Source organism: Trifolium pratense, linkage group LG2, assembly GCF_020283565.1.
Source record: "Trifolium pratense cultivar HEN17-A07 linkage group LG2, ARS_RC_1.1, whole genome shotgun sequence".
In the NCBI taxonomy this organism is placed as follows: Eukaryota; Viridiplantae; Streptophyta; class Magnoliopsida; order Fabales; family Fabaceae; genus Trifolium; species Trifolium pratense.
In genome coordinates, this window is record NC_060060.1 from 59,801,673 (window position 1) to 59,818,012 (window position 16,340).

The window sequence follows — 16,340 nt, forward strand, 5'->3', positions numbered from 1 at the left end:
TTTTTAAGAAATAACTTGTTTAACTTATATTTATATATTTTAATTCTCAATTTATATTTTTTTATAAATATGTGATGTCCGATATTTTTTACATTAGCAGTGTCGCCGTATCGGTGTCAGTGTTGTGTCACCGTGTCTGCGTAAGAGTTCGTGCTCGATAATGTAACCGTTAAGAATAAATATAAATATAAAATGTGGAGACTCTATATACTATAACCATTATGATGTGGATATTGCCGAATTGAATTTTAAAGATTGAGATCAGATTGATTTAATCGATATGATTTCTATGGATGAAAGATCATGATATTACAATTTCTCAATGGTAAGACTTTATTCCCAATTTCTTGCAATATATAATTAATGGTCCTTACATACATATTACAAACATTGTTATACACACAGAAAAATATTGACCATACTTTAAAATATTGATCATACTTTATTTATTTAATTAATACCTCATAAGTTACAACACACAAGTAGTGGCTCCGGTGAAGAAACTAGCTATATAATAATCATATCATGTCTCCTCATACATGAACAAAACATTTTGAGGGAAAGACATAATAATAATAATATAATATATATAGTTTTATTATATGATAATATGAATATGATTAGTTAGTTGTTAATTAAGGTGCTTAAGGGCCCTTGCCAGGTCTCTTTGAGTGTTTTGGGTTGGGTCCTGCTTCATCATAATCCAACACAAAAGCATGGGACAATAGCTTCCTGGAGTTCATCTTTATACCATCCTTCATTCAAAACCAAAGTACTTATTAGTTAAAAAAATAATAATAAACATCAAATATACTAAATTGAAAAAATTCACAAAAGTTTACAATTTTTAATTTATTTGCAAACATTTTTTGTGGGTATTATAAGGGACATTAGTAAACCCAAGCTATATAATAATCATATCATGTCTCCCTATAATAAGCTATATAATTTATTTCACTAATAATTGATCAATGTAGATCCATCTATGTTCATCTCAAGTATTTTTGGTTTGCAAGGGTGCATTATTTACCATCTCAAGTAGGGACATCACATATATTATATACGAGTCAACGTTCGAACATCGGACACTCCACTTATTCACATTTAAGGTGGAATTTCTAGTCACTAGGCTATTAGACAAAAAATAAAATAAAAGAGTAAGGTACCTTGTAAACAAAGTGAACACTAGGATGCATATTTTCTCTGAATCCTTCATCCAATCCTAAAAGAGCAAAAAAATAATAAATATGAATTATGTTCTATGAGTAGAATTAATACAAAATTAAGCTATTAAGATTGATCTAGTACGACGAAGAATTTGGATATAATACCTGAAGTCTTTTGACTCCATCATTGTACACAAAAAAATAAAAATAAAAATTTAATCCACTTATATAAATCAAGAACTTAGGCCTTACCTGAAGATAAAGGAAAAGGAATTAAGACCAAGAGGACAACTAAAAGCAAAGTCTTGATTTTGTGTTCCATATGGCAATATTGTATATGCAAGGATTTTTTTATTTTTTATTTTTTGGAGGATTGTATATGCAAGGATGTGTATTATTATTCCTCTCTTTATGAGAAACTAAAATGACATATAAATGCCTTGGTAAGGAAATGGAGGTAGGAGACCCCCCCTTTTAAACTTGGCTAATTGAGAGAGAGTGCCCTTGTCATGGTGCACCCCACCCAATAACAAGAGAGTTATGATGAAATGCAATAACTTGTCACAACACTTGGTAAGTCAACTATACTATTCTATAAATTCTATAAATGTATATATGGACTAGGACTATATAATAATTGAATTAAGAAAAGACAAATAATTCAATTGTTAATTTGCATGTGCACATATATTACTAAACATTTCCCTTGCATGGCTCAAAATTAGGAATCCATTACATCTTGTGTTGTGTAATTGTATCCACCTTTTCATAAGTCAACTTTAGTTTTCTACTTTCTAAGTAAGTTGCAACATTGTCATATAATTTAGTGGTTGTCAATTTTTTAATACCATGTTACTAATTAAGGTCAATGTCTATTAGCTTCAATATGGAAAATCAACCACATTCACATGAATTCATATAGTGGTGAAAACTACTAAATTCTTCTCGTAGATTTGAAAATTTTCCGTGGTACCAATTACCACTTAAAAATGAAATGATGCTTTTGATCCTCATATTTTGGCTTTCATCACATTTTTTAGTCAATGGATAGAGACAGGTATGGAGAGTGGGCTACAGAAGAAGAGATTTGAATGTGGAATGCCCTTAGTGGGTGCACTATCAAAAAGAAGAAGGAAACATCACTACTAGTTTAATCCTAAATTAAAACAACGATTATTAACTTAATCATTCTTTAGGAGACCATAATATATGTTGGTAATAATGGACTAATATAAACTTATATCTGTTTCTGGTAATTAATGATATTTTGGCAGTAGTGAACAAAAGATTAATAGGCCTAACATTTTTCCACAAACATATGTACTACCATGATCCTACAAGTACTATAGATATTTTCCAACAAAAAGTTTCCATGGTGTTAGATAGTATTTCTTTTTCCATATGATCAAGATTTTCCCAACCACATGGTTTTTGTTGAGAAGTCTCGGGGTCAGATTGAATGATATATAACCCGATTCATCTTAAAAGTCGATTTTGTAAAGATTAAATTAGGTTTAATTCAAATTTTAAAATAGTATCAAAGTTTATCCAAGTCTCGTTAGGTCACTCGGTCATGTTCAAAATGTCCAGTCTTGAGTGTGAGAGGACTGTGTCGAGGAAATTTTACATGAGATACATTGACCTGAAAATGTGTTCGTAAGTGGTGGACGAATCTCACGTTACAAGTCGGTATTCTAAATACTATTGCATTTGGCTCGACCAAAGTTATAACAACTTATAAGATTTTTGCTTGTATTTTTATTTATTTTATTGGTAAAGTGCCTATATCTTTAAGTGCATGTATCTATCTATCTATCTATCTATGCCCATATGTGCAATTGTGCGATTTTCATAAGTCCTTATACTTATCACTGAGGAAAAGGGGACTCCTTAGTTTGTGTGGCTTAGTATTGCTCAAGCCAACAAATGGAATAAACTATTCATTGTTTGAATATGCAAAAACCAAAATAAAACAGATAAATAATGTTGCACATGCACTCAGAAATAGGATTCAATTTCTGAATTGGTATAACAATTATATTAAAGAGGTTTGACTTCCTATTCCATCACAAAACAGTGAGCATCAAGTGCCAGCATATGCACAGTTCTTAGTTGGAATTGAACAGAAAATGGTGCAAATTTACCAATACTTATTTGTATGTCAGTGTGTGTGTGACACTATTTTCTCAATGCTGGAACTGAAAAGCCTAGAATAGATTAATCCATTAAGTCACAAAATATTGATGCTAAAAGTGGAGTTTCTGTTCATGTTGGATGCTTACTGAGATTTCCTTTCTACAGTTTCCTATGGTTTTAGAAATTTATATATCTATGCACATTTGTATTGTTTCTTTCCAGTGAGTGGTACTATGTCTAATAAGTAATTTAACATGGAAGATTAATTGAAAGCTTATTAGTATAAAATAAATAAATTAAAAGATAGATAAAAATAAGAATGGCAAATCTTATTCACATCCAAACCACTGCTTTATGAGTGTATTGGTGGCAGTCAGATCAAAAAAGGTCATCAGCACTTTCTCTGAACAAGTTTGAAAGTAAGAAGGTTACCCATATTTGATCCTTTTGTTCTCCATTCCATTAAAACTCAAATTATATAGAACATGGAAAAAACCTAACTAATCATTTTCTTCTTTGAACTAATGCCTCCACTTTAGATGATTAGAGTAAGACATTACCTTGCATATATCAAGAAGATGGCTTTTCAGGGCTCTCATGGGACAAAAATGCAACTATTCATATTATAAGCACTTGGTAGATTAACTACCAAACTTTTTAGAGGTTTTATCTAAAGCATATCATGGAAAAGCAGGCATAAAGAGTTGATTGGGATGTTTGTCTTTGGGTTTTGACTTTTGAGTCTGGTATTTTTCACTGAAAGAATAAGAAAAATATTAAAAAATAACTTCTGAAGAATACTTCACAAAAATGAAGAATACTTCTGAAGAATATTTTCATTAAGGGTTTCAAAACAACTGACATGTGATTTTGGTTTCCATCCTAAAAAATCTGTAAGAGTAAGACATAATATTCACTATGTTGTGGAAAATTAGCTTCAGCTAAACCCAAACACAGTTGTAATGGTATACATAAATGGTGATAAATGATAATATATACATAAATGGTGATATTTAATTAAGTAGAAAGATAAGCACAACTAATAACGAATTTTGTTTCAAGTTGTAATTGTATATTATCTGATTTTTGTAACATTCCAGTACATAATATTCAAGTATATGCAACTCAATTTAAATTCAACAATGCAGGAAATATCGAAATGAAAACTGGCAATGAAAATAATAAAACAATTATACAATTTTATCTTATCTCAGTATATAAAAAAAATTATATCACCAAACCATAATAAGGTATACAGGACACATAACAAAATGCCCAAGAAAAGCAAAATTCACAAATTTTTATATAGACACATGGGAAAGATATCAATTTAAAGCTAAACTCAGACAACTGTGTTGATGAAAACCAGTTCAACCCTGGGAGTTCATCTATTCCAATAACCCACGACCATATCAGAAATTAAAAAAAAAAAAAAACATTTTTAGGATAGAACGGGTTTATCTTAACTTCAAACTCGACGGCCAAGCCTGACTAAGAATAGAGTAGTTTCTCGGTCATGAATCAGTTACCTCTTCTCAGCAGCTCAGCAATTCAACTTACACTCCTCATGAAGATCTAAACCCACATTTGAAATCTCGTTGCTAACTTCTTCCTCTTGAAAGTACTGGACTTAATGGTGCTCATGCAAAAGTCAGTTACTCTTCTTATAGCATGAAAATGACATTTTTCCAAATTTTCTTGGAAATGCATGTTCTATGAAGATGACCGGCGAGTAGGTGGTAGAAACTACCAAGCTAGAGTACGGTAGGGGCAGAGGGAATTTCCGGTGGAGCGATGAAATGCGTAGAGATCGGAAGGAACACCCAAGGCGAAAGCACTCTGCTGGGGCGACACTGACACTGAGAGACGAAAGGTAGGGGAGCAAATGGGATTGATAATCAGTCATCAAACTGTTTTGCTAAAGAAAAAAAGTCAACTCAATCCAATAGAAACCTCATCTCCATTCGGTAACCGGCCCTTGATGCGATGGAAATAAGTGGAACATCTGCAACACTGTGTGCAGGAACCATGGACTTGCTTGCAAATAACACAAATCTGAAATTCAAATAATGTAGACCTTAGATTGTATATTTATTAGACTGAACCAAGAGATGTCTAAATGTTAAAGATATTAAGAGATCTAGAGTCTAGTTCATTTTCTGACATTACTTTCCACGGGGAATTTTTATTAACCAGTAACTTACCTTCACAAAAGAATTCGACGGAATACTAAGTATACCCAAAGCAGGTTCCATCTTCTTATCACTAGAAAACGAGACTTCAGGTCGAAACCAAGCACAGGTGACATGAACCCATAATGTGTGAATATCGGTTGGCTTTAGAGCACCACCTGGGAGTCCAAAAAAATAGTCAAAACAAATAAAAAGATAACAACTTCTTGACAAAAAAAAAAGATAATGACTTTATATTCGGTCTGTTTGAAATATTGTGCAAGACAAACCTTTTACAGGACAAAGACAACACTCCCGCTTGATGTCAGGTGTTTCACAGGCCTTGCAGACTCAAGATGTAAAGTCTTTAACATTTTTTGCTCCATAGCATTCTTGGTGAACAGCTATTTGGCATCTGTAAAATATACACATTTTGTATTAATTCAAATGCAATTCATTATACAAAGTGCTTCATAGCTCAAGCTAGAATACGAAAGGAAAAATGGCCGGTGTTAATCACTATGTTCATCTAATCTCTATGTTTCGAATTTCTATGGGCTGAATATTAACAAAATATTGATACTGATGAAAGAAGATATTATGAAATCTAAGAACCAGTCCTTAAGATGAAAAAACTTTACTTAAAAATTATAACTATAATAACAATAGGCAGCATACAATATTCTACTTATACTCCCTTAGGACTCAACTATAAGCGAAAAATTATTGAAATTTGTCGAACTCATACATATAAGCAAATGTCAATTAATTTATCAACATTTAATGTTATTATTTCAAATATACCCTTAAAAATTAAGTCACCAATATTGTGAGTAGAAAGCCATTATAATTAGGGGCAAGTTACCAAATGTATTTCCTTTTTTACATGAAATCAAAAAAATTAAATACACTTAACTACCATATTTGAAAGTATGAAAGTAGGTACTTTTGCTTATAGATGAGACCATAGTAGTATTAGTATAGCAAGCCCATAAGCACATTAAATGCATACTGAATTATACAGCTATAAAGAGGTTGGGAAGACGCTTGAATAGATTCAATCAATATAAAGTGTATTTTAATCTTCTTTTTTTGGTGAATATTTAAAGTGTATTTCCAGCACAAAGAGATGAGGAATATTACGCATCAAAGTTAAATAAGAGTAATAATATATACAGACCCATTGTTCTAGAGGTAGCCTAGAGTCTTTCACGGTAATACTTGTTTTCCAATCTCTTAATTTGGAACCTGTGTGTTGTTCCCATTCGCTAAGAGCTTGCTTTTCTGGCCCACAAAAACCACACTTGCACACAACTCTGAAACATGGTTTATTGAAAAGGAGAAAATAATGGTACATTCAAAATCAGCATCAATTTATTTGAAACATGATAACGTAGTTTAAATGATAAGCTATGTTAGGAAAGCAAAAAAGAAATGTCCGAGACTTTTGAAGGAGTTTGTGCTTACAAGTGTAGGCTTGGAAAATATATGCCTTCCACACCATTGCATAGAACATTGACCTTATTTGAAAGCACTAGCTGCCCACCATTTCTGTTCGATCAGCACAAAAGTCTCCAATATGGTTAGAAAAATATATATTATATAAGAAAAATGACTTTTTTAAGTATCCAAAAGGTTTGGAGCATAGTTCGTAAGCAAGCCTGCCAATTGTGCTCTTACATCAACAATCAAGGAAAGTAAACTCAATAAAGTCTTGCAATTTGCAAACTCCAAAATTGTTAATAATGCAAATTATATAATTGAAGGATTTGGTATAAAAGGATCAGCATCCTCCAGAGAAGGTGATACTAACCTGTTGTCATCATAAAATTCGGTTAAATTTTGGATCTCCACATACTCAAGTCCAGCTTCCCTAGCCAGCCTGTGTTTTATGAAGCAATAGATACATGAAATCTATTTTACAAGTCATGATTGAAGATACGAACCTAAACGGTACAAGCAGACACCCATTCCTTCCGAATTTTAAGTTTTGTTATTCATATCTTCTAACAAAGTCAATTGCAGCAAATTTGGAATTTCTTTGTGTGAAATCTAAGAAAATCAAGCTTTATCATTTTATAAATCAGGTTTGCTTGGTAATTATTTCACCGGAGTGGAATTTATACGGTGCATTGGCCAAACCAGCAGATTAGAAGGATACCTGATTAAACTTGGAAAGTGAACCAAGCAATGGGTTTCAGCAGAGACATCATTAGCAAACTTCAGCTGATATTTCTTTCCAAATAATGGAAACCTGGAAATGTTATGAAGATTCAAATGAATAACAATAAACTGTAACTTTTTCAAAAAAAAAAACAATAAACTGTAACTGAAAGCAAAGTATAAGCAACATGCAGTTAATACATTATGGAGATGTGTACTTTTCTTCTTCAACTTCAAAACTAATCATGTAATTCTCTGTCCGGATGCAGTTGGGAACAATGTTTGGCTTCATGTCGCTGCCTTTGTTGTGATAGGATTCAACATTCTTCTGATACTTTGCCCTACATGCGGATAATGTTAATATTGTTCGGTATATTCGTGTGTAAAGATCTTGTGCAGATTTTATATGAACTTTACGAGAATAAATACTCAATTTGGTCCCTGAAATTGTAAGACCATATAAACCCCCTCTACATTATCAGTATTCCAAAATGATCTCTAGAATTCCAATTTTGGAATATTGTTAATGTAGGGGACTAGGTTGATACAGTCCTACAATTTAAGGAACCAAATTGGGTATTTACTCAATTCTCAGAGAAATAATAATGAAGACAAAAGTAACAGAGCTCAACTGCAAAAGTGATGTGATGGGTGAATTCTAGTATACAGAAAACAGAAAGAAAAAATTACAAGTAGAAGCACAAGGAAAATTGCTTAAACACAACAAGATCATTCGCTCTAACTCTGGACTTCATTTTATGTGGATTTCATCTGAAACCACTAGACAGAAATATATCTCATTATTATTATGAAAGCACGGCAGAACTGAAATAAATAAATCATCCCGATTCCCAACAAAAGAGAAAAGGAGTCCACCTTAAAGACAGTCACTAGCAGAAAACTCTATACAGTGGTAAAAAAGCAAAGGCCTAGCTAAAAGTTGTCATTCAGAAAAGAACTACTAGATCATTCCAAAAAATAAAATAAGAACTACTAGAAATTTCACAGTGAAAATTAGGTATTCTAATACAGCCTCCACTCTTATCCCAAAGGAACATTAAGCGAAACAAAGCAAACGCAAGGATTTTATTCAATTATGTATCAAGTTTAAGAGATGAAACTGAAAAAGAGGGACAATGTACTTGGACGTCTTCTATTCCCAATACAAGACACGGTTTTTCAGAATAATCGAAACATGTTTCGTTGCAGTAACAATCTGAAAGCAGAAGAATCCAAGAAAATTCGAATTCTAAATATTGAAGCAGACACATACAGTACCGTCGAAGTAGTTCATTCATAATTGAGTGTACAACGACACTTTTATTTGATGCATGTGATGTCAAATGGGTAAACCCAACCCCAAATCTACAAAAACTTGTTTGGACACCATACGTTACGAATTTTCTTCCCCTGATGGAGAATACACAAAAACATATATAGAGAGCATGCAACTAAAAGGGTGAATAATATGCCTTTGACAATTGAGTCCCATACCATATAGTAGATGAGTCAGGAGTAATACCGAGAAAATATCCCCCTGGTTTCAGTAGAGATGACACGTTTAGAAGAAGTCTCCGCACTTTCTCTACAGTTTCAAAACACAACTGCATTAGAGATATTAATCAGAAGAGGACCAGCAAGCAAATCCGAGGGGACTAAATATCAAGAGAGCAAAAAAGTGTCAGAAATGATAATGACTGCAAGCAAAAACTAAAATATCTCAAAAGGAGTTGTTGAGACACTGCCTATCTGCATTTACTTACTCTATCCTCATTTTTTAGGACTTATCATGCAGAGTAAAAACAAAGGGTTATGAGATAAGACACTATCAAAAAATGAGAAAGTAAATATGAGACCTGCAAATGCTGCAAACAGCAGACAAAATCAGCTGTATTGGTCTTCTCCTCCAAATGCACTTCTACATTTTCCTGTCAAGAAAAATAAGTTAGTATTAACAATAGATACAGAACAGAATTGTATTGTATCAAATTCAGCGGTTTAAGGCGAGAAGACCCCAAAAATGCACGGGTCAACAGCCGAAAGTTGGTATCATAAGAAAATAAAATATTGGTTTAAATATGATTTTGGTTTTAATCTCTTGTAAGTTCTTTTGTTTAGGTTTTAGTCCTTGCAAATTCAAAAACTATTTGTTTTTAGTCCCTGAATTCATATGTGGCATAATATAATCACGCCATGTGGCCAATAACCTGATATTAGGAACTAAAAGCAAGAATTTTGAATCTGCAGGGACTGAATCCAAACAAAAAAACTCGCAGAGAGACTAAAACCTAAAAACACTATAATTGTGGGGACTAAAATCATATTTAAACCGAAGCCATTAGGTTTGGTCTATAGTGGGCAATTTGGGCGTCGAGCCATTTATCAGCATCAGTGCCACCACCACAATACAACTCGCAAACCGTGGCGTAAGGGTGAGCGGATATCTTGATGAGAGCCATTTTTGCTTGATGGTTTGAATCGCTTTTGCATTGAGTCGGATAGCTCCATGTGCAAACATATGAGAAGACGTTAGTCACTACATTCAAGTTTGAGCATATTTCCAACATAATTGTCTTCAAGTGCAGGGGAAGTGTGGCACCACCGAACACAATCAGCCTAGGACCAATGTACACAGGCCTCTCCGGCTGCAACCACTGGTGCCTTACCAGTGAAACTATCAGACAGGAAAATATAATAATGCCATAATAAATACACGCAGCAGGTTTAAAAAATGATTACACCAGTAGATCCTGCCAGTGCCACCTCTAAAAATTAAAAAGGAAAATATAATACTAAACAGCAAATCTAAAATTATGAGACAGGATTTTTATAATATCGCATTTTCATTTATTTTTGAAATACAGTCAAAGATTCAGAAAGATGTGATGGAGATCAAGGGTTATAGGGGAAACTCCTCAAGCGTTGGAGTTGAAGGGTTTTCAGTGTAGAACACCAATAACAATTTCACAGAAAGGAAAAACAAGGTCCAAAACTAGATATTTAACCAAGTGTAGCCATTGAACAAGGACAAATAAAACAGCCAGTTATCCAAAATAAATATCAATCTCAGCAGGACAAAGGAGTTTATCTAGGTGCATATAAAATGCTAACAGTATCATTTAGCGGCCAGAATACGCTATGGATCCGCTACGACTCTGCCACAACGCCACCATTTCCCTACAAATCGCAGCCACTATTTCCGCTTCTCTAAATAGCGGAAAGTGGACCTCTGGCGTAGCGGGGAGGGGGTCTGCCGCTACGCTATCCCGCTATAGAGCGCTATTAACATCATAGAATAAAACACTCACAAATTCAATAAACCTTGATTTCGGTTCGACCCAACATTGCATTTTTTGTTCACAACATTGCCAAATGGCTTCCCGAGTTCAATCAGTTCCTCCTCCGCACATTCCCATGGCAAGTTTCTCAAGTGAAGCACCTTCGATGGTGGTTGGGTGTACCGGAACTGTTGCTGACTAGAAACCGAGACCATTTCAGACAATAACCTTAAACCTGCTGAATTACAATATCCATTTCAAAATCAGCTACCATATCATATTATCTTATAATCATACAACTGTATCCACAATGCATAATTCAGTTTTCCCAAAAATAATTTCCCACAAATTACATTACATTCGCTACTTCACACACTCATAATTTAGCTAGCATGATTCGTTTATAGATAACATTATACAAATGCAATAGCATATTTTTTTTAAAAATTGAAATCCAATTAAATCAGTGTGCAGTTGCTAAGGGGAAAAAATAACAAAGCTTAGGGGTAACAATATAGTGCATATGAAATTGAAATTCCAGAAATAAAAAACACAAAAAAGAGATGTAAACACCAAAACTGAAGCAGCACCATAGGGATGCAGGAAATACTTTCATCTTCGCCGCACAATCAGACCAACACTGCAAATCGAAACAAGACCTTAAAAGGAAAGGCACCAGAGCCACCAAAATTCCTAGAACGGCTCCCCGTAGATACACAAAACACTAATGCAGACACCAAATCTTCCTAATCAAATTCAGAAACAACTATCACAACACAAATATTGCATATTAAACAATTCCAACTACTCCAATCAGCCTCAGAAAAGCCAATTTGCTGAAGCAGAAACTCCTCTATGCAACCGAGACAAGCCCATGGATTCAAACACCATTGGGCAATATTATATAATCAAGATTGATTTGAAAGTCTTCAAAAAAAAAAAAGATTGATTTGAAAGTCAACCAGTTCCAAGAATACACTTTGTTTCACATCCTCTGTCATTTTCTCTTGACTAATCTGTTAAGTCATCAGGTGTAGCAAGACTTTACCAGTGAACATCAAAGAAAGAAGAACAGCACATCAAACATGTATAGTAATATCATACATGTCACAACTATATGGCAATATAATCTAAGGATAACAAAACTAGTGAAGATACAGTATATTGATTTTCACATGACATGAGTTTCATCAAACAAACCTTTCACATGACATGAGTTTCATCAAACAAACCTCATATATAATTAGTTACTAACCTCCTGTGCCAATCGTGCGCCCATTTCGTCCACGCCATCTTTTGCCAGCTTAACTACATTTTGTTTGCTACCTGAGTGCAAGAAGATGGCAAAAATGTAATATGCAGAATTTAATGGCCACCCTGGTTTCAACGAAATCAACTAATACTGCAAGCAATTAGCATAGCAGATGGTCCAATAGTCATTACCTATTTCCAACGTTTGAGCATATTTCCAACATAATTGTCTTCAAGTGCAGGGTAAGTGTGGCACCACCGAACACAATCAGCACCAATATACACAGGCCTCTCCGACTGCAACCACTGGTGCCTTACCAGTGAAACTATCAGACAGGACCAGCCCCAGGTATATACTACAATACAATGAACCTGAAAGTATACTAACACACCTGCAAAAGCTGAAAGGGTCTCAACCTGAATATGGATGACATTGTTAATAATTGGTTGGTTAAATCAATTAATTGACACTATAATAAAGCAGAACCAATCAACCATCAATAAAGTACTCTGCAGAATGGAAAAAGGTGCTGAAAATTCTTAATGGAATGCATTAAAAAAAAATATTTTTATTGATTCAATATGAACAAAACACAGAAATGGGCCTTTTATAATAGTGCCCTTGTTACAAAACATAAGCCTAAAGCTTAATTGATATACTAACTATGACTAAAATAGAAACAAATGTCGTGAAGGTGGAATGAGATATTCAATGTTGCCTTCTTTATAGTCACCACATCCCATTGTGTATCTCATTGTTAAGATTGGGGAATAAATCGGTCAAATTAGAAAATATGTCGGAATCGTCACATTGATCAGGTGGTGTCATTGAATATTGCCCAAGCTGTGGAAGAGAGGTGCTAGGGGAATCAATGCTCTCAGCTGAAACAGCATAGTTGTTATTGTGTATATCATCATCGTTAAGATCGGGGAAAAAATCAGTCAAGCTAAAAAATACTTCGGTTTCATCAATTTCTTGATCCTGTGCTTGTGTTTCATTGTTCTTCTGATTCATCTTTGAATTTTTTATCCCACCATCTAAATACATTTTATATTTCTGCAAAAGAACATAACAGGTACAGAAGTGTTAGTGATAAAACACTTCATAAATTTCAGATTCAAATTACACAAAACACTAATGTATGAAATTTAAACAAGAAACTAATATAAAAACCAACCTGCAAATGACTAGCTACATGCTGTAATTCCAAGCCAGGACAATCCATGATCTTCAGAACTTTTTTAGGCTTTGCTTCTGAAAGAAAAGGATGCACATAAGTAAGTTTTTTGAAATGCAAACAATTTATTAAGCCTCCGATCAAGGCACATGAAGGGCCAAGAAAGGGGGGAAGCAGGAAAACAATGAAAGGTGGAGCTAGAGCTCTAACCAAAGAGCAAGTTACAGACCCAAAAACAGAGTAAAGAAACACAACAACAAATACTACAAGCAGCAGAACAAAACAAACATAAAACTGATGCACATAAGTAAGTTGATTATCATTATTGAGTTCTTGAAGAATAGAATACAAACAAATGCAAAAAACAAAAAGTCTGAGGAAAGATTCATACTTTTAATCCCAAGATGATTCACGGCCGACACAAATTTTTGGTGCAAATCATCTGTCCAAGAGAAACGAGCTTTCTTTGCCGGAGGTTGTTTAGAAACATGAACCTCATCATCTCTTCCTCGCTTTTTAAGCCCTTTAGCCTCGCTTTCCTTTTGCACTAGATGTTCTCTTCCTCGCTTTTTAACCCCTTTAGCCTCGCTTTCCTTTTGCACTAGATGTTGCCGCACGACATGTTGCCACATATTTTTGAATAGATTTTCATCCAGTGGTTTGGCCCAGTAACTACAAGCCCCGTTGGAAATGGAATCCATAACAGAACAGGTTCGGTTATCAAGCGACATCACTACAAAATAAAAATAATAACAGGGTGAGTCACATTTGTTAATTAATTAATGGAAAGGTGTAACCAATGATGAGTTTAAGGAAGAACTACTTACTAATCACCGGAATTTTCAAATGTGAAGTCACTTGTTGAACAAATGCATAAGTATCTTGCTGTGGAATATGAGTTTCGACGAGTATGATGTCGAAATGTGATGTCGACAAGAGCTGCTTTGCTTGAGAAATGGTAGAGCATGATGTAACTGCAATAAAAAAAACATTAAGAGTTAGAACAAAAAAAGATGAAAAGTAGTTTAGAATAATAATTAAGGTGTGTGAGTGAGTGAGAAAGTAAGTACCTTGATAGTGTAATTGATTGCAAATGTGGTGAATAGTGTAGAAATCGTAGGTGTCATGATCGACTGCAAGTACTCTAAGCCCAGCGGGGAATGATGGATTGTTAGTAGTGAAAAGGTTCATATTTGCGATGAATGAATGAATGAATGAAATGGAATAATGAATGAATGAATGAATGGATTGTAATGAATAATAATGGAAGTAAGAGTGAGTGAGTGAAGAGGGTAGAAAGTAGAAGGAAGAATGAGTCTGAAAATCAACAATGAATAAACAAATTGCATAAGTAATCGATGAAATTAAAGAAAGAAAGAAAAGAAGAAATTAAAGAAAGAAGAAAACTTTACCAAATTGATTGTTGAATGGAATGAAATGAAAGCAATGGATCAGTGAGCGATGAACCAAGTAAGGAACTTCAATTGATCGATTGCGTCTCTCTCACGAACTTCAATTAAAATGGCGATGAAAGAAGGAACAGCGATTGTTGGGTCAGCGATGAATGAAATTAAGAAAACGGCGATATGATCAGAAAGGAACAGCGATTGTTGTGAAAGTGAGTGAATGAATGAAATGAAATTAAAACGGCGCTATGTTACTATGTATGTATTTATAATTATAACAACTGGAAGAAGAATTAGGGTTTAATTTTCCCCAACGGTCACAAACAGCTGTGATGCGTATGAGTTAACAGCTGTATTGTTTTTTTATTTTTTTACATAGGCTTTAAATAAATATGTCTATCTAATTGGGATTATTTTTTTTCTTTACAACAGCTGTGAAGGACTATTTTTTTTTACTAGCATACAAAATAGGTCTATCTAATTAATCATTAGCATTTAAATGAATTTTTCATTTTTTTTAGTATATTTATTTGATTTAATTTTTTTATAAGGGTGCAAATGAAATTATGTATTTGATAAATAATAAATTTATAAAGGACAGGAGGGACTAATAATTACACATTTAAATTTAATTCAATTATTAAAATCTTAAGTTTAAATAAGATTTTTGTCCCTAAAAATATATAGAGAGTTTTAGTTTTAGTCACTAAAAATAAAAATGTAATGTTTTTCGTTAATATTATTAGTGGATGTTCATGCAGGTTATTGGCCTATGTATATAATATATGTATCAGTGTAAATCTTAATTCTAAAGGCGAATAGCATAAACTCTAGAAGAATTAGGGTTTAATTTTCACCAACGGTCAAAAATGACGCGTGAAAGCTGACTGAGTGAAGTGAAGGGACTATTTCAAGTAACAGCTGTCATGCCTTAAGTTTAACAGCTGTATTTTTATTTTATTTTTTACTTCTATTTTTTACAACAGGTGTGAAGGACTATTTTCCCTTTTTTAAAAAAACCATGGAAAATAGGTCCATGTAGTAAGAGTCCTTATCCCTTAATTTTCAAATTTGTAATTTTAAAATTTTATGTTTTATTCAAAAAATTTAAAATTTTATGTTTTATTTGTTTGTCAAAAAAATAGGTCTATCTAATTAATCCTGAAACTAGCATGAAAAATAGGTCTATCTAATTAATGCATTAACATTTGAATGAATTATTTATTTCTTTTAGTAAGTTCATTTGATTTTATTTACTAAGGGTGCAAATGAAATTGTGTATTTAATAAATAATAAATTTATAGTGTTTCTTATAAAAAAATTCAAATATTCCTTATAAAAAGGACTAATAATTACACATTTAAATTTAATTCAATTATTAAAATCTTGAATTAAATAAGATTTTTATCAGCTAAAAATATATAGAGAGTTTTAGTCACTAAAAATAAAAATGTAATGTTTCTTGTTAATATTATTAATGGATGTCCATGAAGTTATTGGCTGGCCTATGTAGTTCATTATGTTTGCCTATATATATATATTGACTCCAAGAGTAACCTTAAAGAGTTACTCCACATCCTCACTCTTGATT

The 16,340-nt window shown here is 33.2% G+C and overlaps 3 protein-coding genes across 3 annotated transcripts; all 3 read right to left on the reverse strand.

Moving 5' to 3' along the window:
* Positions 1–412: 412 nt before the first annotated feature.
* LOC123909242 lies at positions 413–1,616 on the reverse strand. The gene is made up of 3 exons (XM_045960043.1): positions 1,419–1,616; positions 1,167–1,222; positions 413–755 (listed from the first exon to the last, which is right to left on the reverse strand). Exons 1-3 carry the CDS (start codon positions 1,486–1,488, stop codon positions 645–647), a joined length of 237 nt encoding a protein of 78 aa, XP_045815999.1. The 5' UTR covers positions 1,489–1,616; the 3' UTR covers positions 413–644.
* A 2,840-nt stretch (positions 1,617–4,456) lies between these two features.
* LOC123905135 (mRNA cap guanine-N7 methyltransferase 2-like) lies at positions 4,457–12,354 on the reverse strand. The gene is made up of 15 exons (XM_045954771.1): positions 12,318–12,354; positions 12,170–12,240; positions 11,591–11,660; positions 10,958–11,149; positions 9,967–10,310; positions 9,493–9,564; positions 9,131–9,240; positions 7,855–7,977; positions 7,635–7,727; positions 7,287–7,355; positions 6,941–7,148; positions 6,654–6,789; positions 5,764–5,888; positions 5,507–5,652; positions 4,457–5,357 (listed from the first exon to the last, which is right to left on the reverse strand). Exons 1-11 carry the CDS (start codon positions 12,352–12,354, stop codon positions 7,094–7,096), a joined length of 1,236 nt encoding a protein of 411 aa, XP_045810727.1. The 3' UTR covers positions 4,457–5,357; positions 5,507–5,652; positions 5,764–5,888; positions 6,654–6,789; positions 6,941–7,093.
* A 366-nt stretch (positions 12,355–12,720) lies between these two features.
* Positions 12,721–14,986, reverse strand: LOC123909239 (two-component response regulator ARR14-like). The gene is made up of 5 exons (XM_045960040.1): positions 14,414–14,986; positions 14,171–14,317; positions 13,735–14,076; positions 13,344–13,420; positions 12,721–13,222 (listed from the first exon to the last, which is right to left on the reverse strand). The coding sequence occupies exons 1-5, from the start codon at positions 14,532–14,534 to the stop codon at positions 12,896–12,898; spliced, it is 1,014 nt and encodes a 337-aa protein (XP_045815996.1). The 5' UTR covers positions 14,535–14,986; the 3' UTR covers positions 12,721–12,895.
* Positions 14,987–16,340: the final 1,354 nt, after the last annotated feature.